This window comes from Lobosporangium transversale (genome assembly GCF_002105155.1).
Source record: "Lobosporangium transversale strain NRRL 3116 chromosome Unknown BCR41scaffold_28, whole genome shotgun sequence".
NCBI lineage: Eukaryota > Fungi > Mortierellomycota > Mortierellomycetes > Mortierellales > Mortierellaceae > Lobosporangium > Lobosporangium transversale.
In genome coordinates, this window is record NW_019029006.1 from 233,943 (window position 1) to 256,149 (window position 22,207).

At 39.9% G+C, this 22,207-nt stretch overlaps 8 protein-coding genes across 8 annotated transcripts; 4 read left to right on the plus strand and 4 right to left on the minus strand.

The window, feature by feature from the left end:
- Nucleotides 1-3,385: 3,385 nt before the first annotated feature.
- BCR41DRAFT_357034 (hypothetical protein) lies at nucleotides 3,386-5,776 on the plus strand. Its single transcript, XM_022024788.1, has 2 exons — nucleotides 3,386-3,514; nucleotides 4,183-5,776. The coding sequence occupies exons 1-2, from the start codon at nucleotides 3,487-3,489 to the stop codon at nucleotides 5,478-5,480; spliced, it is 1,326 nt and encodes a 441-aa protein (XP_021879640.1). The 5' UTR covers nucleotides 3,386-3,486; the 3' UTR covers nucleotides 5,481-5,776.
- A 499-nt stretch (nucleotides 5,777-6,275) lies between these two features.
- Nucleotides 6,276-7,671, plus strand: BCR41DRAFT_357036 (signal transduction histidine kinase). The gene is made up of 3 exons (XM_022024789.1): nucleotides 6,276-6,434; nucleotides 6,808-7,040; nucleotides 7,272-7,671. The coding sequence occupies exons 1-3, from the start codon at nucleotides 6,396-6,398 to the stop codon at nucleotides 7,528-7,530; spliced, it is 531 nt and encodes a 176-aa protein (XP_021879641.1). The 5' UTR covers nucleotides 6,276-6,395; the 3' UTR covers nucleotides 7,531-7,671.
- A 771-nt stretch (nucleotides 7,672-8,442) lies between these two features.
- Nucleotides 8,443-9,362, plus strand: BCR41DRAFT_308297 (NADH:ubiquinone oxidoreductase intermediate-associated protein 30; the record flags this gene model as incomplete). Its single annotated transcript, XM_022020907.1, has 4 exons — nucleotides 8,443-8,584; nucleotides 8,679-8,761; nucleotides 8,866-9,051; nucleotides 9,165-9,362. The coding sequence occupies 4 exons, from the start codon at nucleotides 8,443-8,445 to the stop codon at nucleotides 9,360-9,362; spliced, it is 609 nt and encodes a 202-aa protein (XP_021879642.1).
- Nucleotides 9,363-9,396: 34 nt separating this feature from the next.
- Nucleotides 9,397-12,007, minus strand: BCR41DRAFT_387774 (NUC091 domain-domain-containing protein). Its single transcript, XM_022027927.1, has 3 exons — nucleotides 11,586-12,007; nucleotides 11,087-11,500; nucleotides 9,397-10,966 (listed from the first exon to the last, which is right to left on the minus strand). The coding sequence occupies exons 1-3, from the start codon at nucleotides 11,955-11,957 to the stop codon at nucleotides 9,512-9,514; spliced, it is 2,241 nt and encodes a 746-aa protein (XP_021879643.1). The 5' UTR covers nucleotides 11,958-12,007; the 3' UTR covers nucleotides 9,397-9,511.
- A 121-nt stretch (nucleotides 12,008-12,128) lies between these two features.
- Nucleotides 12,129-13,068, plus strand: BCR41DRAFT_357040 (cytochrome c oxidase, subunit VIa). Its single transcript, XM_022024790.1, has 3 exons — nucleotides 12,129-12,339; nucleotides 12,632-12,801; nucleotides 12,915-13,068. Exons 1-3 carry the CDS (start codon nucleotides 12,228-12,230, stop codon nucleotides 12,966-12,968), a joined length of 336 nt encoding a protein of 111 aa, XP_021879644.1. The 5' UTR covers nucleotides 12,129-12,227; the 3' UTR covers nucleotides 12,969-13,068.
- A 1,651-nt stretch (nucleotides 13,069-14,719) lies between these two features.
- On the minus strand, nucleotides 14,720-16,520 carry BCR41DRAFT_357043 (hypothetical protein). Its single transcript, XM_022024791.1, has 5 exons — nucleotides 16,501-16,520; nucleotides 16,301-16,402; nucleotides 16,071-16,178; nucleotides 15,792-15,957; nucleotides 14,720-15,677 (listed from the first exon to the last, which is right to left on the minus strand). The coding sequence occupies exons 3-5, from the start codon at nucleotides 16,098-16,100 to the stop codon at nucleotides 14,791-14,793; spliced, it is 1,083 nt and encodes a 360-aa protein (XP_021879645.1). The 5' UTR covers nucleotides 16,101-16,178; nucleotides 16,301-16,402; nucleotides 16,501-16,520; the 3' UTR covers nucleotides 14,720-14,790.
- Nucleotides 16,213-16,654, minus strand: BCR41DRAFT_111541 (hypothetical protein). The gene is made up of 2 exons (XM_022019389.1): nucleotides 16,501-16,654; nucleotides 16,213-16,402 (listed from the first exon to the last, which is right to left on the minus strand). The coding sequence occupies exons 1-2, from the start codon at nucleotides 16,562-16,564 to the stop codon at nucleotides 16,260-16,262; spliced, it is 207 nt and encodes a 68-aa protein (XP_021879646.1). The 5' UTR covers nucleotides 16,565-16,654; the 3' UTR covers nucleotides 16,213-16,259.
- A 1,599-nt stretch (nucleotides 16,655-18,253) lies between these two features.
- BCR41DRAFT_357046 (hypothetical protein) lies at nucleotides 18,254-22,099 on the minus strand. Its single transcript, XM_022024792.1, has 15 exons — nucleotides 22,033-22,099; nucleotides 21,679-21,845; nucleotides 21,488-21,552; nucleotides 21,351-21,393; nucleotides 21,145-21,263; nucleotides 20,677-21,051; nucleotides 20,350-20,561; nucleotides 20,210-20,251; nucleotides 20,002-20,079; nucleotides 19,786-19,908; nucleotides 19,598-19,696; nucleotides 19,407-19,496; nucleotides 18,993-19,316; nucleotides 18,633-18,879; nucleotides 18,254-18,515 (listed from the first exon to the last, which is right to left on the minus strand). The coding sequence occupies exons 1-15, from the start codon at nucleotides 22,059-22,061 to the stop codon at nucleotides 18,348-18,350; spliced, it is 2,181 nt and encodes a 726-aa protein (XP_021879647.1). The 5' UTR covers nucleotides 22,062-22,099; the 3' UTR covers nucleotides 18,254-18,347.
- Between the last annotated feature and the right edge of the window lie 108 nt (nucleotides 22,100-22,207).

Genomic DNA, 22,207 nt, shown 5'->3' on the forward strand with positions numbered 1-22,207 from the left:
TTTTTATTACAAGTATTGAGTTATTGGTTCAATCCTAGATGAATACTCTCTGTAATGAAATCCCTCTTTGAAGGGACTTTACAAAGAGGCACTATAGCAGTAAAGTAATTTTCTAAAAAAAAAAAAAAAAAAAAAAGTTTGAGTAAATTAACTTCGCTGGCAAAAACAATCCACAAATATACATCTATTCATTCGTAAACCCAATTCAATCCAACTGATAGAGAGGAACAAGAAGACGTCAATAGAACATTGATTATGACGCAAATGAATGCACTCATTGTTGGCTAAAAAAGCCAAGAACCAAGCAAAAGAGGTTCAAAAAAACCTTAAAGCGTCAGTGCTGTTCCTATGAAAACACGCAGAAACACAAACCTCAGGGGCGAATATGTGTGGTGACGCTACTTGCTAGAAATAGATAGCTAAACAATGATGAATAGTTTTTTTTATGACGAAGTTTTGTAATATATGCTGTTCCGAGAAACCAGCCTTATTTAGGAACAAAGAGATTATCAACCGTCCTTATGATTTGAATGTGATACTGAATTAGCCATCACACTCATACATGCTCGATGGGATCGCAATGTTAATGGAGTAAAATGCGCCAGTAAATCAGATCGAAAGGCTATCTTGACCTCGGAATCTGTCAACCAACCATTCAATGATAAAGCAAGAATGAGATAAATTTTTTTCCAGTGATACCTCCGTCTATCTGAAAAATATAATAAATCATATTATGGTATGAGTCATTAGTAAGCATGAGAGTGGTATGGATGCAATTAAAACATATGGCTCTTTTATCATAACGGATTGTCGTGGGATTAACGTCTCCTATCAAAGGGTCATTGCCCAACCAAAGATCATCGCTTCCGACTAAAAGATCATCGCTTCCGACTAAAGGATCATCGGGTCATATCAATGGATCATCGGTAGTTATAAACAGTTACGCACGGTTGCATTCGTTTCCAATGTTTCGGTACATGTTCTACGCAATACTGACATCAAGGTTCACAAAACTCTGTTCTCAGAATGATCCAAATGCGGGCGTAACGATGATCTATGACTTGGAAAACAAAGACCAATCATACACTGTCCAATTTACCCCGCATCAAACCATGGTGCCTGGCCTGAAAAAGGTACTAATGACAACACTGTGAGATAATATATAATATATTGCATGCATTTATATATTTATCATATTGATTGTTATACGTTGATAGTCTTTTAAAATGATAAATGAACGTGAGAGAAATAATAAGAATGTATTAAAAAATTAAAAGGTCTGTCTTTCTTAGCGCTCGGTTCTCTCCACTCGAGCATTCATAATCGATGAGCCGTTGAGAGACTAGAAAAAAATTAGACAGGGTAGGTGGTCAGGGCCCACGACCCTCTTATTCTTAGCTTTAGCTAAAGCTATCAATATACTTTAAATGCGAAAATCGTACTAACGTGCATGAATATTCTAACGTCATGAAGTAAGGGAGAAACATTGCGTCCTGTGATGGTTCATAAGGCGCACCATTTTTGGCACACAATCGCCGTCAGTCCATCAGTCCATTAGTCCATCAGTACTCGAACCACGCACGGTCAACAAAGAGAGTCTAGGCAGCTAGTGCCTGATTGTCTATCGTCATTTCTCATATGTCCTATTCGCTTAGTGTCTGCTGGTATTATTTTAGTCGTTACTATGCGTTGCATTGTTGCCTTTGTGTGTGTGCAGTATAAATATAGCCCGTTTCATTTGGTCGCGATACCTTATATTTTTTGAATACTTTCGAGTGTATTGGCAGCCAATTAGCTCGCTTGTTACGAGTATTGTTGCAAGTCCGTCACGTAGTGAGATGCCACCAGAACAATTCAATCATCGTTTTTAGATTAAAAATATAAGGTATCGTGACCAAATAAAATTGGCGATATATGCGTGTGTATAGATAACAAGCTATTTGAACTAAACGTGTGTTCCTTCCCACTAAAAAAACCCAAATTTCAACTGGGGCCGGGAATGACGACATAATTTTTTTCCTTTGCCCAGGGGTAAATAGATAGGAATAGACGTCTGAAATAGTGCAGATCCTGTGTTTGCAAGAAGCCTTAGTACATGAACAGTGCTATCTTATTGCTGTAGGTATCATTAAATTGAATTTAGTAAAATAATCTTCTTTCTTCTTTTCTTTGCCAAGCCTATGACGACTGACAAATACTTCCTAAACGAGCTCACGATAAACGACTATGAACCCTTCAATGACCACTGATAAAAGGCAGGATAGTGATTTTCATTTTTTTTTTTTTTTGCATTTGTTCCTCGCTTTGGCCAAAACGTAACACAAAATTTTTAAATCCAAATTGGGAAAGCTTGGACTGCAGCCACGGGCAGTGGCTGCAGAAACGTATTTTATCTGAATGCTGATAGGATACAGAAGGGGTGTGATTGCATAGTGGCAGAACCTGCTCTTCCGTATTTTAGTATAGAGTTGAAAACGGTTTTTTTATGCTCTGTGCTCTCTCGTTAATCTTAAGGTGCCTTTAAAACACAGGTCTCTGGCTAAAAAATCTGTCTCTGTCCTTGTTCTTATTTTGTGTGCATTGTAATAATAAAACAATGTATCATAGCGCCTTTTTTATATTCCATTATTTGCTGTTCTAGTTATTCTATCTCGTAATATTCCTTTATTGAATTAAAGACTGAATTGTTTGAGATAAAGATTAAATAAACAATCGACAAAAAAAGTATCTTAATGGTTCCCAAAAGTGAGGGTAGATGGCTGTTCATAAAAGAATGAAAAACAGTGTTCATGTCCCCGATCAGATTGAATCTTATTGAATCGTATTTAATATGGTAACTCGCACCCTTTGTTTTCTCCTTGACCATAAAAAAAAATGCGCGAGTGTTCAATGTGCGTCTGCGTGTGCGTGGGTGCTGGCTGCCTCATTTTTTATTTGTGTCGATTCATTTGATTCATTCATTCACTTTTTTTTTTTTTTTTTTTTACGTTATGCATTTTTGACTAACCATCAATAGAGACAATATTTTCGAATATAATCTTCCTTGAATATATTATATATATTATATATATTATTATAATAATAAGGCAATTCACTTCCCCAACCATCTGACTCTGACACATCCTTATAAATACTCTTGTTTCTTTTGATGCATTAACCTTTCTTCTTTTCTTTTCCTTTTTTTTCTTGGTTGGATCTTCATTTTATCACGCTCCTTGCTCATTGTAACTTTGACACTTCTTTTCAGACATATCAAGAAGTATTTAAAAACTCATTCAGTCTTCTTTACCCCTCTCCTCCTTCACAAGCTTTTTCTTTTTCCCGAACATTTTATTTTGCGTCCCTCTTTATCGACAACACCGCGACAGCCTACAGCCCGGTTAATAACATTAATAAGAATTACAAAAGCACCCCTTTTCTTCTCACACATCCTTGTTCTCTTCAAAGTCAGAGCCAACAAGTTTTTTCTTTTAAAGAATCAAAATCATGTCTTTGGAAGCCGATATCCGTCGAGGTAGGCATTTTTATCCAGTGATCCTCACTGTCTTTTTATATTGTATTATACAATATATTATGGCCAGAGAATCTCATGTCCCTTTTTTTCTGCGGACATGCCACCATCAAAAGCAGAAAGATCATCAAAAAACACCATCACGTTACTCTTTTTTCATTGCCCTATTACAATCACTATCTCTTCTACTCAAAATCCTCTCACTTCTTGCCTATTAAAGAAAGGAAAATATTAAAAGCGTTTATAATCTCTCTATACAGACGAGATCAACGTTGACTTTGACTTGCACATCTTCCCCTTTATTGCATATGTTTATCTCACCTGCTGCCGATGATGGACTTGTTCGTTTGATGTTCAAAAAAAAAAACTCTGACACTGTTTTCCTGACTGTCACAATGATATACTGATGCCAACCAACAAAAACTATTTCCTATTATTACCCTCTCATTTTTTTTTCCCCTCATTTTCATGATGGATAAATTCATTTTCCTTTTGGCTTTGTGAATCAATGACCTTCCCCATTTACACACAAAATACCCGACACACTTGAACATACTACTCCCTCTTCTATCAACCATCTATTTCTTTCACCCATACAGACACAATCCCTACCTTGACCTACTTCCTGATGGAATCCGAGGAACTGACACCTGGGTTCGGTCTCAATTTAGATAATCCCTACAGCCCTTTCGAGGCCAACTACAAATTTCTCAATCCTGGCACACCGAGATCGGATGCTGATCTCTTTGAAACCAGCTTCAAGGCCCCAAGTACGATTTCTATGCTCCCGCAGCCACATCGGCCGCTTCCCGAACAGCATCCGTGGTCGGACATGGTGTTTGATGTGGCCTGCATGCCTCTGCGCCAAATGTCGCCTGGTATCTCTCTCCCATCAGCTTCCCCAAACTCCTCTATGCCCACACCACCTCTTTATTCAGGTTCTACCGTTTCGAGCGCCTTTAGTTCGCGAACATCCTCCATGTGCTCTGACCAACCTCTCACACTTGTTGAAGCTACCCGTACTCTTACTCATGATCACCTCACCTTTAACCTTTCTCCCTCCAAAAAGTCAAAACACAGTGACCTGGATCTTCCACCTCTTGCACCTGATTCTCCTGTACAGGACTCTCTTGTACCGAGCGATACTTTAAGAAACAGCAGCATGGACACAACTCTCTCTAGTGAAATTTATTCCCAGCTTGACCTTCAAGGGGATGATCTTGAAGCAGATGGCCAAGATATGAGTGACCATTTTGAAAGCACCATGGATGTGGATTCAAATGAGTCTAATGATGAAGGCGATGACGAGGCTGGCTCCTTCAAAGACTCCGATTCGCGTGAATCATCCTCTATGGGCGACATCTCTCCTGTCAAAGGTCGCGCCACGCGCTCATCCGCTCGGGCTGCCACTAGAGCGTCCAAATCCAAGCCACCAGCCAAGACGTCCACAAGAGCAAAGAAGAACGTTGCAACCAAAGCCGCACAGGCCCCACAGAAGATCAAGACAACCCTAAAGAATGCAGGCCGAGCCTCTTCCATGGGATCTAAATCACCTACTAGTGCTAGCGATAGCAGCAGTAGTGGTAGCATCAGTAGCAGCAGTTCCCGCAAACATTCTTCCGCTGAAGAAGAATCTCCTGAAGCCAAACGTCAAAAGTTCTTGGAACGCAACCGTATGGCCGCGTCCAAATGTCGAGAGAAGAAGCGACTGCAAACTCTTAAGACGATTGCTGACGCAGATGCTATCACTGCACGCAACCAAGCTTTACATGAGCTGCAAGAAGAGTTACAGGAAGAGGTACGGACACTCAAAAACCAGATTCTATGTCACCGTGACTGCGGTTGTGATGTGATTCAGAAGTTTGTTCAGAGCAGCTTTGGTGCAGCCTCGATTTTTGCAGGACCAGCCCATGCACAAATTCAAGCACAAGTGCGCGCAGCTGCCCGTCCACACACCCATATGCTTTAAAAAAGCAGTAGTGTAGCCACCTGTCTTTGTAATTTTTTTTCTCTTTCAAACTTTATGACTATTCTCGCATGAATTTCTGCAGCACATCAGGATATTGCTTAATACCGCGACAAATGTACATAGTGATCAAAACTTTCCAGGGTCGCGCGTCTTTCCTCTACTTTGTTAGTCCTCTCACTGTACCATATAGTATTTTCCTTTTCAGCGTCTTTATTTTATTACTTTTTACTTTTTCTCAAGAAAAAACATAGTACATCTATTACTGTTCGTGCACGTCGCACTAAACAAATAAAAATCCATTATTGCTTCAAAAACGTGTTTTGTTGGTTATATGTTCCTCTCGTGGTAAAAGAACATCAGAAGGAATAATCATCAATTATCCGGTTCGAATGGCATAGCAAATTGCACAGCTCTTGTAGAAACGAGTGGAAAAACCTGAATCAGCGAGACACATGGCAACGGAATTTCCCTAGATAATAACGAGGATGGTAGTACAACCAGAGCCGCCTATAGAAAGTCCATAGTCAACCAACGGATATAGTTCATTGAAGAAAAAAGAGCATTGTTGACGCGTCGTGAATAAAGTTGCGCTCTTTCGCAGAAATCAAAGCTTAATGGTTAATGTTTAATGAAATATCAATACCGGGAGTTCATCTTGCCAACGAAAGAGGGAAGAATCACTCATGTCCAACGTTGAAGTGTTTTTTGAATATAATTTTTGAATGGGCTTGTGCATCTTCTATACTTTAATGTGGTTGTGTCTGTGTATCATCATTATCACCATCAAGCATTGCCCTTTCTTCCTCGCCCATCTCCTTTCTTCCCAACGCCATTTTTTCTTCTATTTTTTTCTTTTCATTTCCACTACCACCACAGTAAACTTGGTAGTACACGAAGATATATTTTTGACACATTATGAATACTACGTTGACGACACAGCCAGAGCATGTACTGGTAAGCCATAACTTAGTGGCGTTCTGAATGGTGCAAAAAAAAAAAAAAAAGATTGATTAGAATTAAATTGGCATCAATGAACATCCATTACGAATTGAATAAATTAGGATGTGGCTGTTCTTTAATGCATGTTATGCATGTGTTGCATGTGATGACACGAATGAATATTCTTTGAAGCTTAATATATGGCAACAACGCGTTGGAAAAACTAAAAATAAAAAGAAAGGGACCTTCATCCTAATAAATATGGAGCCTGTGTTGGCGCATTCATGTTGCCATATTACACATCATCGATGAATTGAATATTTCCAACCTGTTATTTCTTTCATCACAATCATTCTTATCCTATTCTGGTCATTGTATTCATCTTTAGAAGCTTCAGACCACAGATAGAGACAATGATGTCCCATCTGATTCGGAAGCGGATGATGACTACGGATATGATGAGGATCAGGAGGAGGAAGACAGTAATGGGATCATTGATCATACAACATTTGACCAGTTACTGGAGATGGACGATGAAGAAGACCGTGAGTTCTCAAAGTCCTTGGTTTTCAATTATTTCGAGCAAGCAGAGCAGACATTTGAAGAGCTAGAAGAAGCCATGTAAGCAAACAAGAAAAGTTTATTATAGTATGCAGATGGGCCATATGACCGAAATGGCATTGGCACATCCAATATCAAAATATTACAGGTGGTTTTTGGTTTTAAAACAGAAACACGATGACACTTTTTCCACTGGAGAACTTTTAAACAAATCTTTCAAGTGCACGTTACATTGTTGCAGGATCAAATAATAAAGCCACTCTTTTCTTTTATTTTAACTATACCGCGCAGGTCACGTCTTGGCTTCGCAGATCTTTCGAGACTTGGTCATTTTCTGAAAGGCTCATCTGCAGCCTTGGGACTGATCAAGATTAAGTCCTCATGCGAGAGACTGCAGCATTATGGAAACCGTAAAGAGGCTGATGGTGTCACGTCTATAACGAACAAGGAAGCTGAATTGCTGATCCGAGCCTTGTTGATTCAGATGAGGAAAGAATATGAAGAAGCGAAGGAATATTTGAAAGACTTTTACAAAGATGGAGATGAGTAAATATTGTTTTTTGTATCTTTCGTTCTGTTATTACATCTCTTTATTTTACATCTATCTAGTCATCTCTCCTTTAGTATTTGTTATATTTCTTTATGTCTTACTATATTGTCTAAATACAGACGGACAAATATACGATCGCTGAAAACTGTCAAGAGGCAAAATCATTGTCTTTCTTTTCGTCTAACCAAACCGGGGCACGATTTCTTCTCAAAAATTATGGCGTTTTTTTTTTTTTTTTTTTTTTTTTTTAATCGTGGGAAGGATGACGATGCCAGAGCTATAACACTCGGCGGATTTTTAGTCTTTACGTAATATTCCATAAAATTTGATTCAATCATTGATTATATTCTATTCCTTGTCACTAAAAAAAGTCATAGATGTGTAGGTGCGAGGGGTATGATTCACCTAGGCGAACGCGAACGCGTTCTTTCCTTGATCTGATATCTACCAAAAAAAAAAAGCGTTTCAATACTTTCATAGATGTTAATATAGAATCCCAGTTGTTGATTAAGTTAGTTTTAATGATTTTTAGTAATAAACCTTACAGGTCGGGCGTTATTAAAAAAAAGCCACCTACACTGTGTTAACTCCTTTTTTGAAGGATGGACGTTAGTGGAATTATTCCCGCACATCAACATTTATATTCATACACTTACATCAGATCAGGATCAATGTCAGGATTAATAGGATTCGTTCGCCGCTCAATCAACGCTCTCGGAGCAGAGACCGCCAAGGGTATGGTCATCTTACATGGTCTACCTATTCCGTATTCCAAAAAAAAAAAAAAAAAAAAAAAAAAAAAACTCCTTTCTTTTCATTTATATGGATATGTGTATTTTTTTTTTATGCCAACAAGACTTACTTAGCATATTGCTTATATTATATGTTCTATTTTCCTCTGAAGTCATCAAAATGGAGCACTCGCCCTGGAAGCGTGAAATGGTATTAGCATCTTTAAAAACGCCAGAAGATTTAAAAGGCTGGTTAGTAGGCTGCGATAAAGACATTGGAGGCTTCTCGGAGGCCCACCTGGAGATCACAAAAAATAACACAGGTATATTTGTGTTTTCCTAAGAATTTCAAGCTTTTACTGTCATATTCTATCTAGTAGAGTACAATTATTTTTTAATTTTCTGGATCTCTATTAGGTCGTTTTTATGGCCATTTATCACTGGACCTCCCCGAGAATGAGGGAATTGAAAAGAGTGGATATGCAGGAATCCGGACAAAGGTAAAGGAGCAATATAAACAGTTTCCGAAGACAGGAGAATTAAGACAAAAGATTATTCGTGTATCGATTTTTTTAACAATGCGGTTATTCCCATCATCAATTAGACCAGACCATCGACTATCTTTGGCACACCAGTATGGGATACATGTTTATATGAGTATTTGTCATTAAGAGTCAAAGGAGATGAACGAAAATACTTTGTCAATCTTCAAACAGATGGTGTTGTTCCTACAGATCTTTATCAACATCGCCTTTTCCTCAAGACTCCACGTGAGTGGGAGACTGTCTTGGTATATTCTTTTTATTTTTTTTTATTTTTTTTATGGATGTATGTATGGCGAAGAATGAATGGTTTGGTCGTCTCAATATGCATTTAATCTTTTTATTATGTAAAATATCATAGATCCCATTCAAGGATTTTATCTTGACAAATCAAGGCTTCATCCAGGAAGAGCAAATTGAAATTTTCAGGGAGAGGGTGAAGAACGTGGGCATTTCAATCATTGACAGGCAGTCTGGACCGTTCGAGCTCGAAATTGAAAGTATCAGCGCTGTCAATCTTGGCCCAGATCCCAATGCGCGACCAGATGATGATGATTAGCTAGGAGATATCCCAATGCATATAATACAAAAATAATTTGCGATACATAAGGTTTATTATACATGACAGGTGGAGCAATACTGGTAAAGATGTGTATAAGAAAAGTAGAGAGACAAAAATAACGTCTAAATTTAAAAATGGAAAGGAATTTACTGGCGACGCTTCTTGCCCTGGTCGCGAAGTTTTGTTGCGAGCTTATGAGGATCTTCGGGCTTGACCTTGTTACGGTTCCTGTTCTTGACGTTAGCCGTCTCATAGTAATGGGTGCCAACCTTACCCTTGTTCGTGGTCATGCGGGCCTCCTTGATAGGCTTGACATCTTCTTCGTCTTTCATTTCATTCTCCTCAATGTGCTTCCGCTTGGTACCCTTTGAAGTCTTCTTCACATCCCTGACCTCAAAGCCAGCTGGTCCTGTGGCTGCAGCTGCGGCACGCTTTAGTGCAGCACGTTTCTTGATCCTTTGCTTACGTTCTGCACCCTCATCGGAAAGCTCGAGCTCACTGTCAACATCCTCTTCATCATCTTTATCTTCCTGACCAGGGATAGTATCCACAGTCTCTCCCACAACGTTGGCGAAGACATCATCCCAATCAAGCTTCTCTCCAGAAATTGCACTGCTAGCTTTGGCTTCCACAGCCTTAGACTCCTTTTTGGTCTTCTTCTCTTGGCGAAGCTGTGCCTTACTCTTACGGGTTTTAACGGACGCACTGCTGGATCTGCCTTTCTTTCCCTCATCCTCATCCTCATCTGCTTCCTCATTGTCAGTGTTGATATCGTCCTCGTCAACCTCATCTGGGAGAATACCTTCAGGAGCACTGCTCTCCTGCTTGCTCCTCTCCTCTTCTATGAGGAATGCATTTTTAGCCAGATCATCAGGCATGAACTTTTGCATAACAGGGATCTTTGAGAAAATCTGCTCAACCTGTGGCACTGAGGAGTCGACATAATTATGAGGGGCTGTTCCCTCTCCTGCCTCTCCTGCCTCTCCTGCAGGTTTATCACCTTCAGGAGGTGGGGTGTAGTAAGGGATCTTGCCACGGAGCCAGTCATTCAAAACCATCTTGGCAACACTACCAAGATCAGCCTCACCTCCTTTGACTAACTTTCCGGTACGCTTGGCAAGTTGAGTCAAAAAGTCCACGGAGTCTTCCCAATGATCCAGCTCATAGGTGCGCTGAATATATTCTGGACGGACACGATTGAGAAGCTCGGGAATATAGTCATCAGGCTGTTTGACGTTCTCAACACGAACAACTCCCTTGAGCACAATGTCTGTCTCTGTGTCTGTGGTAGAAGGGTGAACAACACCAGGGCAATCAATCAAATAAATACGTTTCATGAGAGTGATATACTGCCAGACTTTGGTCTCTCCGGGAATAGGGGCAACATTGCAAACTTTCTTGCCGCGGAGTGTGTTGATGATGCTGGATTTTCCGGTGTTAGGGTAGCCAATGAAGCCGACCGAGATTTGCTTTTTATCTGAATGAAGAGCAGAGAATTGGCGAAGAAGCTGGATCAAGGATCCTTTTCCAAAGGAGTTGTTGATGGAGGCGTGGAAAGCTAGGGTGGGGTATTCCTTGGAAAGTGTCTTGACCCACTTCGCCTAAAAACGAGAAGTAACAAATGATAATAACGTTTAGAACAGCCTATAACATAACAAATAAACAAACAAATAAGTAGACAAAAAATAATGATGAATATTTTGTGAAACATGGGATTTTACCGTAACCCAAGTGGGAACGAGATCGCACTTGTTGAGGACAAAAATGAGTTGTTTGTGGCGAGCTTCTTTCTTGATGTGATATTCAACATTCGAGCAGCGGGTTCCCAGAGGGTCGCGAGCATCCAAAACATGGATAACAACATCCGAAGAATCGATGACCTTGTACAACTCTCCCCAGATACGTTTGGACTGTCCTTTTTGAAAGACGCTGTCTCTTGCCTCCTCAATCCAGTCCGTGACCTTATTGGAAGTCAAATTCTTATCAGATTTCTCATCATAGTTTTCTAATGTCGATTCAACTTTAGCTGCCAAATCCTCAAGACTGCCTGAAGACAGCTTTGGGCGCTTGCGTTGGGCTTTGTTTCCAAAAGTATCGCTAAACGGCTCTGTTTCTAATACATGCATCTTCCCCACCTGTGAATAATGCAAAAGTAGTATGAGCAAAAAGTATTTCCTAGAGGTGTCCAAACGTAACAGTGGTATTGCAATTTTCTCTTACATGAACAGGGTCCTGTAGAAGAGACATAGGAAGCTTGTGTTGTCTCAAGAGGACCTGAAAGGGGTCGTTGACTTTGGCAGCCAGATTCTCTCTAAAGCTCTCAAGAGCTTTTTGTCCAATAACTCTGGTATTCCCGAACCATTTGCGATTGGGCGCGACACGGCCAGGTTCCACAGTCTTACTCTGAAAGGCTGCGGCTTTGATGATTTTACCCTGGGCGTTACGGATAGCTCTGCCTCCTTTCAAGAGCTGCACTTGTCTAGCAGCTTTAGCATCTCTATAAAAATTCTCGCCTTTAACCTTGACATTACCGAGGCCATCGGAGCCGCCGGTAGCCTTGACTCTGTTCTTCTCTTTCTTCAATTGACCCATGATGTATTAATGTATAAATGGTAAGGGGAAAAAGGAGTAAAGAGATGAGTCGAATGAAAAGAATGAGTTGGACACTGAGCAAAAGTTTGTTTTCTTTTCTTTTTTTTTTTTGTGACTGCTCCTCAATTTATTATTGTTATTATTTTATTGGTGCGACATCTTGAGGCTTCCGATACGTCAGTGGGGTCGCTGGAGCGCCAGGCACAAAAACACGGAGCCCTTTGCGTTCGTTTCTTCTCCATCTATTCTACATTTGACTCATTCAAACAAATGGCCTCCAGAATCGCTCAAGCTGCTAGGGGCATTCGCTTTGCTTCCTCTGCCTCTGTCTCCACTAATGCCTGGTTGGCGGAGCGCGCTGCTATCAAGGAGCACGCTGGTCGTACGTCCTTTCTTTTTTTTTTATTATTTGATTTTATGTAAAGGGATCGATGACATTGATGCAGAGCATGAAGCCATGAAGACTATTAAATTATTGTTTCATGGGGTCTAATGTATCGCAAAAAAAAAAAAAAAAAAAAAAAAGAATGGCATACACGTGCGCTCTAGGTTCTCTCGCCTGCAATCAATTAAAATACACGGACGCTCCCCTTTGCTTTTATCGTGCGCTCGGACAAAATCTAGGAAGCAACATCTTACACGTCGATTCTTTATTGTTTATTGTTCATCTTTAGCTGCTGCTGAGACATGGCGCAAGATTTCCATCTACGTCTGCATCCCTGCTATCCTTGTCACCTCTGCCAATGCCTACAATCTCTGGGCTAAGCACCAGGCCCACTTGGAGCACGAGCGCCATGAAGGTCACGAGGCTGTCAAATACCCCTACATGCGTATCCGTGCCAAGGTATTCAACATTTAGAAACTGTTTTTTTTTTTTTTTGTTTTAATATCAATATACATTTCCTAATCGTTACCACCTTTAATCATTATCCTGTTCACTTTTTTCCCTATTTCTAGGCTTTCCCTTGGGGTGATGACAGTTTGTTTTTCAATCCTGCTGTTAACATGTAAAAAGCTATGCTATAAGCAAAGCCATTAGCTGCATTAAAATAGACATATTCTAATATATCTTATAGATGCATAGAAAAGAATAAATTTAACATATTATAACATCAATTTGGATGAAAGCTCTGTGCACTACCTCAACAATCTGTTCCGTTTGATGTCTGCAAGAGAGGCTTGAGTAAAGCTGTGCTCTCTTCTGAACGACGCCAAATCGTCCAAGAATCATTATCCATGCTACACAATATCATCTTTTTACTTTTATTTTTTTATTGCCTGCTTAATATCTAAGGCACTAATAATGAGCAACATATTTTTACTAAAGAAGATCACTTATCAGTCCTCTATCGCAGATTTATTCTACGAGTTCTCCACGAGCTATCCTTTGAGATACTCCTTTCGTGATAATGACTCTCTTCACACAGTGCTTTATCCGTACTATTTCGTGCAACCAAAGGTAAATGGTATTGGAAGCACTGATGTAATTCATTACCAAGCAAGGATTAAAACATTTACCAAGTTTAAATTAGAACGAGGTGTTCAAGGTCAATGTTTTCTTTTTCATTTTCGAATATTAGTAAACATTGTTTTGAACAATGTGCTGAATGCAGTAGATCTGACGAAAAACAATGGCTACAGGGACCCCTCTGACACACACACCAAAGATTAACCCCCTTTATTTTTTGCTAGTTGTACGATTATGCAAACTACAAATCAGTGAGTATTTTATTTATTTTGGACCTAATGCTGGAAATGCGATTCGTTACGTCTTCAACACAGCTCCATGTTCACCTTCTCCCACTTACAATCGATGCAGAAGCAATCGCATAAATGAATCCTTTCTTCCTTCTGCAACCTCAGGGGAGGGACTTTACGAGTTCTTTGCTAATTTCCCTTGTTTTGGAAATAACTTTGGACCCCAAAGGAAAACATGTATGCACTAAATAATAATGGTCCGATTCAGTTGATCGCGACACAATTCATTTTATATATTTTAGAATAGCTAAAAAAATAAAATAAAATAAAATAAAGTATATCATGAATGAATTGTATTGTATTGTGACCAAGGAACTGGATTAATACTAATGTAACTGTTGCGAAAAAAAAAAAAAAAAAAAAAAAAAAAAACCATTTAATTTTAATCAAAGATGTAGGAACACGCACCAGACATTATTACTTCTTACTTTCAACACCACCACGCTATTGAGCAAGAGGGATGGATTTACTACTATTTTTTTTATAAACTATAAAATCCGTTTTCGCAACAGGCACCAAAAAAAAAAAAAAAAAAAAAAAAAAAGCAAATACGTGAAATAGGAAATTGGATGCATGCGAAACAACTTTATTTTTTACTTCCCTAACTAACACCTTGGTTTCTTTTCATGCAGAATATGCAGGATAGTAATCATTGACAAAATAAAGAACGCGGTGTTGACAAGAGTTATTACGCAAAACGCGTTATATTTTTCATGTTTCACGGCTTTGGCCTCTATTTTCTTGAATCGATGTGGCTCAAGGCTTAGCAAATGGCTATGATCGTCATGGAAAGAAAACCACCTATGAACAAGACGTGTATTAAAAGTCAATTTGAGTATGTATTATACAACTTTGCAGCATCCGAATGCCAAGTGGCAAATTTTCTAAAATGTAAAACGGTGCATAAACTGATACATTTTTTACCTAACGTAAAATAAAACAAGCAAACATCGTCATCAGGTAGCTTTTGGTTGTAAACCCACTTTGACGACAAGATGAATGGTTGGTCTCTGTCTTTACACGCTCTTCCCAATGTTCTTTATTTCAACACTAGTTGACATTCTGTCTTATTCTTTCAGGATCTCGTACTACTCGCTGTCTGCATAGTACGCATAGTCAACAGACTACGTGTGCTCATATTACCGCTTTTCGTTTGTCTCTTCTTGCCTTTTGAGGACGAATCCGTTGCATCTATCGCGTAGACGACCCTTCCGCCAACCCCACCACTCCCTTCTCCCCTTTTTCCACTCGAATAAGTGTGGGTTGGGATTTCGGATTCGTCCACTACAATAAAGCTCTCGCCGCTGAGTTGACTGTCTCTGTTTTGATGTGATTTGTCTGTTCTGCTGCCCATGGAGGCAGCTTGTCTACCATTAACGCTAACTCTACTCATTACAATGTCCTCAAGATCACCACTCTTAGACCAAGCACTTCTTTCTATTTGCGAGGCCTCACCGCCAGCTATGTCCTGTTGCTGTACTCGTTCCCGCTCACGATTTTCTTCCTCATATGCCTCTTCCACGTCATCATCCCATCCGAGTTCTTGCAAAATCCAGCTCAAGACTTTCATGAATCGAATATAATCCTCTTCCTCTACACCCTCCGTGCCAACATCACGAGAAATCGGAGATTGCATACCTTCGGCCGTCATCGCTGAGATAGTCGAAGGATCCTGATATGGATGACGAGGATTGACAACGGATGAAGATTGTCGATTTGATCGTACTGAGGCTTGTTGTGCATGACGGTGATGAAGCTGTTGTTGATTATGAAGTGGTGACATGGTGACAGGAAGCGGGTCGTTCCTTACCCCTCCAAAGCGTGCTTGTTCGTATCCTGCAATGTATTCCAGTCCAATATCCCTGGTTACTAATTTGAGATCTATAAGCATATGAATATAGGCCGAGATGGACATGTTTGGTGGACGAGCCAAATCCGGTGATTGAGCAATGGCAGCCCGCTCTGGTATTAGCCATAGCAAAGTGTAAGAAAGAGGTATTAGCAACCACAAAATAAAATAAAAATGTTCAAAGCTACTCCATGAGATGAAATGTATGTTGTCATTTAAAAACTTACCAATGAAGTGAGGTGTACTAGCCATAAACGTCTTGAAATGTGTGCCTTGTAGTGATGATCCTGGCTTGCCCCATCCTGGTTGACCACTTTCTTCTAACAAAGGTACTGCCTTCTTGGCCAGTCGCGCCACACGATCCAATTCCGATTGCACAAACTCATATACACTCTGTTGATATCCATTGTATATCATCATCAAGATAAAAAAAATTATGAGTTATCAATGACTAGCAGAACTGTTTTTCCCCATTCTGTTTTTAATTTATCTGATTTTTAAAATACCATGGGCAAATCTTCCTTGGTGATCGGCATGTATGCCTTTGGAATTGCTTGACGTGCTAGTTTCACAGTGACATATCGTGAAAAGCCAAATATTGTCGCGAGAAGCCCCTATGCGAAATAAGAAAAAATAAATAACAAAGAGAAAAAAAGCGTTTGTTAACCTACTACATCCTCTAGAATACTGGTCATTTATGAGAATAGACTTAAACATACCAAGAGAACATAACTACCTCCAAAGACAGCCAAGTTCTTGTAGTTAGGAGGCTCGGCCATATTGGCTGGGTGAAAGATTTGAAAAATCACATCGTAGGCTGAAGCGAATATACATATTCCTGTATAGATAATGCCGACGACTGTTAAAACTAATGCTCACTCGTCTGGGTTCGCAAGGACTTCATGTGTCACCACAATATTGCTCTACAAGTTGTACCTGTAACTGCAACCAGGAAGAATAGCGAGCTCACATAGAAGCAGCTTGAGCGTGTCAATGGCATTCACTCTACTTTAAATAGATAACTAATTAATCCTGTGTGAGGATGTTCAAGCGGCGATCAAACAGGATGCTGTCGTGATGGGATAGTCAATGTGCTTCAACTTTCAAAGGATGAAGGGCTGCTCTAGGACATAGAATCGATGAAGCGCACGTGACATCAAAAAGTGTGTGGAACATTGTAACAATATCCACATGCCATTCTGAGCTTCTATTAACAGGCCAAGTGATATTTGACGGTTGGCTGGCGGTATCGGTCTTTCCCATTCCGGTAGAGCTATCAAAACAGGTTCAATAAGCAGAAGTAATGGTGCCTTCTGTATGTGACGCTCGATAGTACCCATGATCCTTCCATTCACTAACATTCTGCTATAAGAGCCTAATTTAACTTATTTATTGCGATACACTGCTAAGTAATAGGTTTCTCTGGTATATAAATGTATATTGTTCTTTCATTTATTTGGTGAGGAGCTGCGATAATTTGTGATGCATTTAGCAGTTCCATCTCATGCAGCATCCGGAGTATCCGCACTGGGCAGGTCCACCATAGACGGAGCATGCTCTCCAGAGGCAGCATCCAGTGGGTCCGCACCACTGGCCACTGCCAGCGTACTTGCAGCAGGTACGGCGAGGAGTCAATAATTTGCCTCCTATTGGTTATTTGGAGATGCGTACAGCGAATCCATGAAAGCATTTTCAGTTTTAACATTATTATGGACTTAATAAAAAAGGTTTGTCAAGTGCGTAGGAACCTACCCTCAGCAACAGGTTCGTCAACATTAGCAGGGACAGCCGAAACGGTGGCGACGACAGTCAAGGCAGCGAAAACGACGGCAAGGTTGAACTTCATGGTAAAAGGATGGCTTAGGGGTTTTTCTTTTTTTTATCGAGAGCAATGGGATGAGGTGATATGATGTGATTGGTATGGAGGACAGAAAAAGGGTGGTGATAGCAGCCTTTAAATACTCATGTTTGGTCACATCCAAGGTAGCCTGAGCAATTCTTCGTCAATTATTGTTTCTATCCTTCATTTCAATCTACTATTACACGCGGGGTGTATTCCGTCAACTCTTGCTCGGATTTTTTTTTTTTTAGTAATGAGTTGCGTCCTCAGTATAGTAATGAAATCTGATCAAAGAAGGATGAATATTGCTGTTGCGCTGTAGAAGCGCGCCGGATAGATAAACAGGTGTGTTTAAGTGCTGCACTAGAATTTAAAATGCGCCGCAAAGAACGGTGGTACAATCAATGTAAAGAATCAGATCATATTCCTGTAATTGGTCGGAAAAATAAGTATTGAATATTATGACCCAGTTAGGGTCGTGCGGCGTGCCTGTGCACAAATGGAATGATGGTGAAGCAAACAGACCTGATATCAATGTCAACAATGTGTTATCGGCACTGCCACTAGCCGCGGAATATTTGTGTCCGTGTCATACAACCAGTTCATGCACTCTACGATCTTGTCAATCTATAGATCATGTCTTGTTTTATATTCATTATCAAGAAATCTTACAACTTCGACCAGGTAAAACATGGGAAGCGAGATTCTTGGCAAATTAAACAATCTAGAACAAACCATCCATCTGCCTAGTATAAACGATCATGATGAAAGGGCACTAATATTTTGCAGAGCCATTATGACTTTTTAATAGTGTATAATACATGAAAGTGCGCAGTGTGAGGCATACTCTGCTGTGTCTGTCACTACGCAGTTAAGTGTTGTTGTATCTTTCCTTTCCTGTTAATACTCGCAACAGCTCCTACTTTACAATCTATATTTCGAGCTAAATAGCACGATGCAAACCTGATTCCTTAATTTTCTCGATCTGTTGTTGTGAAAATAAGTATGCCTTGTACTGCTCAGCAAGCGAAATCATAATCTGACGGTATTTCTCCCTCTTGAGCATTAGATCTCCCACGGCCCAATAATTGCTCATATCATCGCTTTTGTTCTGTTCATAGGCAGCCATATATGTAAAAAAGACAGAAAAAGGAGGGAGCCTGTGAGTTGGCTGACCTACCACTTGTATATACACAGCCTATTCGCAAATATAAGGTGAATCTCATACCAAAATACCATTCAGAAGAGCATCGGGGTGTTTGAGAAACACCTCCGCATAATGTAGCAAGAACAGTCCACAATCGCAAAAGTTTTCTTGCTGGGGACATTTGGCTAATTTTCCAGGAACATCTTTTGAGTCAATTGCCCTATCAATATTCTTTCTCGTCAACAGTTCTTGCTGTAAGTACAGTCGCAAACTTCTAAAAACTGAAGGATGGGAGCTACCCAGCGAATCCAGAACTATAATGAATGGTCTAAGAAAGAGCAAGCACAAAAAATAAAATAAAAAACAAACGTAAATGGAGTTGCTCATACACGTCAATGTCGATTTTGCTAGTTGTTAGCCAATATCCCCATTTTTACTTACTTCTTCTCTGGATCCACCCATGCCGCAGCAGAAGACCGCGGTAATCTTTCAGCTTGTTCTCTTTCGTCATCAACACGTAATTTTGCGCGATTCCTTGGTGATGCCAAAAAGGATATATCTTGGAGAAGATTGGTCCGCATCGCTTCTCCCGACGTTGTAGAAAGGGTTTCAGAAATTGAGAGTGAGCTTGGCGATGATGATAAGGAAGTAAGTGTTTCATCCTTTCTGTTTAGTGTAGTGTCGATATCAGCATCCGTATCAATCCTGTTTTCTGTACTCAACAAAAGCCCCGGGTTGCTTATGATAGCTAAGTACCAATGCACACTAATACCAGCATAATAAAAGATTGCTTTATCAATTGAACGTCCCAATATTTGAACAATAGGCTATTGAATCAATTCATTCTTTGCTTACTTTTCATGAATAGGGATGATAATAAACTTTTTGGAGAAAATATCGATTTTGTTGGTCCAACTCCTGACAGATTCATAGTTGATCCCTTTCCTAAGTACCATCATAGTTAATAAAGAAAAAATAATATGAACAAAAATATATTTAAAGCACTATGTGTGCCGCCATGAAACGATACTAAACAGCTGAATTACCCTGACTTTGTGACGAGCCGCTCGTAAAAAAATGAATTAAAAATATATGTCGCATCTGCTAGTTCCCGGTTCTCATTTTCAACGCTTGCATGAATATATCTAGTCAAGATAGTCAGAAAGAATGCTCGGGTCAGTTGGCTCACTATAATCAATGCCAGACATAGTTTCCTCCGCCTGTAAAATCTTACTTGAGACCAAACTCAATTAGGGTATCGTTCAAAAACTCATCATCATTTAAACGGGACATATCATCAACACGCACTGCTATTGATTTTGACTTTGTACTGCTCTTGAACGGAAACATAAACAACCTATGCGTTCATTTGAAAAATGGTGAATGTCGGCTTGCATCATCTAGCAATACTACCTCGTTCTCCCCTTTTTTTAGCATTCCAGTCATTTACGTTTCATCGGCTGATTTCTTTTGCCCTTGTGCTTTAGCTGGTATCATAGCCGAAGAACTAGGTTCTTTAGTCATGTGCCTATCGAAGAAATAGAAAATAATACAAACAATACGTTGGAATTTCAGTAGGATTACATCGAGCTTTTTTTTTTTCTTTATTATTATTATTATTATTTTTTTTTTTTTTTTTTTTTTTTTTTTTTGCTTACCGTTTGTTATGACCGACGAGAATTTTCTCCACGATGTCAAGCCTAGCGGGGTCAGTTAAAATCCATATTAGCCATCGATTCAGCTTGTTCGTGATGATAGAGTGACATGCTTTCTAAAACCTTAAGCATCACAAACGTACGGCAATTCTCTCATTGGAATCTTCTTTCGTTCAAGGCGCCTGCAGCACTCCACAAAGTCTTGGGCATCAGCATCGCTAATCAATACAATTTTGCGTGCTTTTCCTGAGAGAAGTCCTGGATCTGGATCGTAATATGGTTCCAACGCTGATTCTGGCGGAAGTGATTCCTTAGTTTGGAGTGCGAATATAATAGGTTTTCCATTCATATTGTACTGTATTAATGTTTTTCAATTGACGGAAAGATACTGCGACTTAGCAACAGAATAGTAATACATATTTGCTCTGCCCAAGAAACCTAGCGCCGGTTTGTTAACCATTTTTTAGTACCTCGACACACTTGATATTTTCGTGAGATATTTTCGTTATGTTTTTATCAATGGTGAGGATGAGCCGATCTGGACCAAATTGAATCATCATTCCCGGCGAAGTGAGCTCCACTCTGCTCCCCAAGCGCACAGATTTAATAGAAGCCTGTGGAAATGTCCCCATCCCTAAGCGTAGAACTTTTTCAGATAATGAACCAGGTGGTAGAGGTATATTCTCACGAGAACTCGGTACAGAGGTTATACTTTGTTCTGGGGCTACAGATGATGCTGCTATCTTTGCTGGCGCCACTGGTATTAACTCTGAGCTAGCAATGAGATTAGATTCTGTTTTTGATAGCGGTCCAGATGACGGTAATGATGTTGATGATGATGCCAGCTAATAAGTGAAAACGAATACGGACCAATATGTCTTAATTAAAGGCTTTCAAGCGCGATCTCAAATGTGCATCCTCACCTGAACTGAACTCACATGTTTTTTCATTCGTGATACAACTGATGTAGATGAGGTTATCTGGTCTGTTGGTGGTGTTAGCATGCTTTTGCTCGAAACACTGGTCTTTCTCCGCTTCATTGCACCAACTAATAATCCTTTGTCGGACAAACGAAAGAGATAAATATCTGATTTTCTGGTGACACCTGCATCAAGCAGCCGCCATTATTATGATGCCGTCGTACCTTTCTGTTCGTCCTCATCGCTTAACAACACAATATCTGTCTGCTAAAGGATTAACGTCCAGGGAAACAAAAAATCGGCGAGCCATATTAATCTGACGCCAAAACACTTCTTGAGTATTGAAAAAACGTGTTCCTACCTTTTTGCCCCTGTCGGTCGCTTGCCTGCTAGGGCTTCCGATTTCTCCAACAACACTAAAACTGTCTATTCAAATTTGGAATTTTTTCAAATTTGGAATTTTCATTATGATGTTTTAGTAGTGCTATTTCTTGTTATTGTCAGTCTCAGCTATACTATTTACCATAAAGACTTAGCAATCATGGTTCTTACTACTGTGATGCGAAGATGTGCTGGATCTTCTCTTGATACTGCCACCATCCCTCGATCCTGTCAAAAGATTCGGATTACTTGTGTGTAACGAAAAGTTGGATAGCCTTCTCGCTGTGGTTGGAACTTCTATTGGGATACCCTTTCCTTGCTTCCTGACGCCGCCTCCGCTTTGTCAATGTATATAGACAAATAAAGAGCAATGGGGGGGTTTTTTTTATTTTATTTTTGTGGTTAAGACTCTTCTTGTCAGCCATTCAGTACAGTTCAACTCATGAATAAAAAGCTTTTATAATATGCATTGTCCTGCATAATGCTATCTTCCATCTTGTCCATTTCACTGGTGCTGATTAGTACCTGGGTTGAAGAGGGTGTATAGACGCCATCTACAAAATGGAGTTGCGAAGGGATTAATGCTTTGAAGATTCGGAGCTTAATGCTATTGTACCGCGACCATGCCACTCCATTACACGAAGGGCCGAGCCACAGGGCGAAATACAACACTTGGCTAGGGGGAAATGTCCTACCCTTC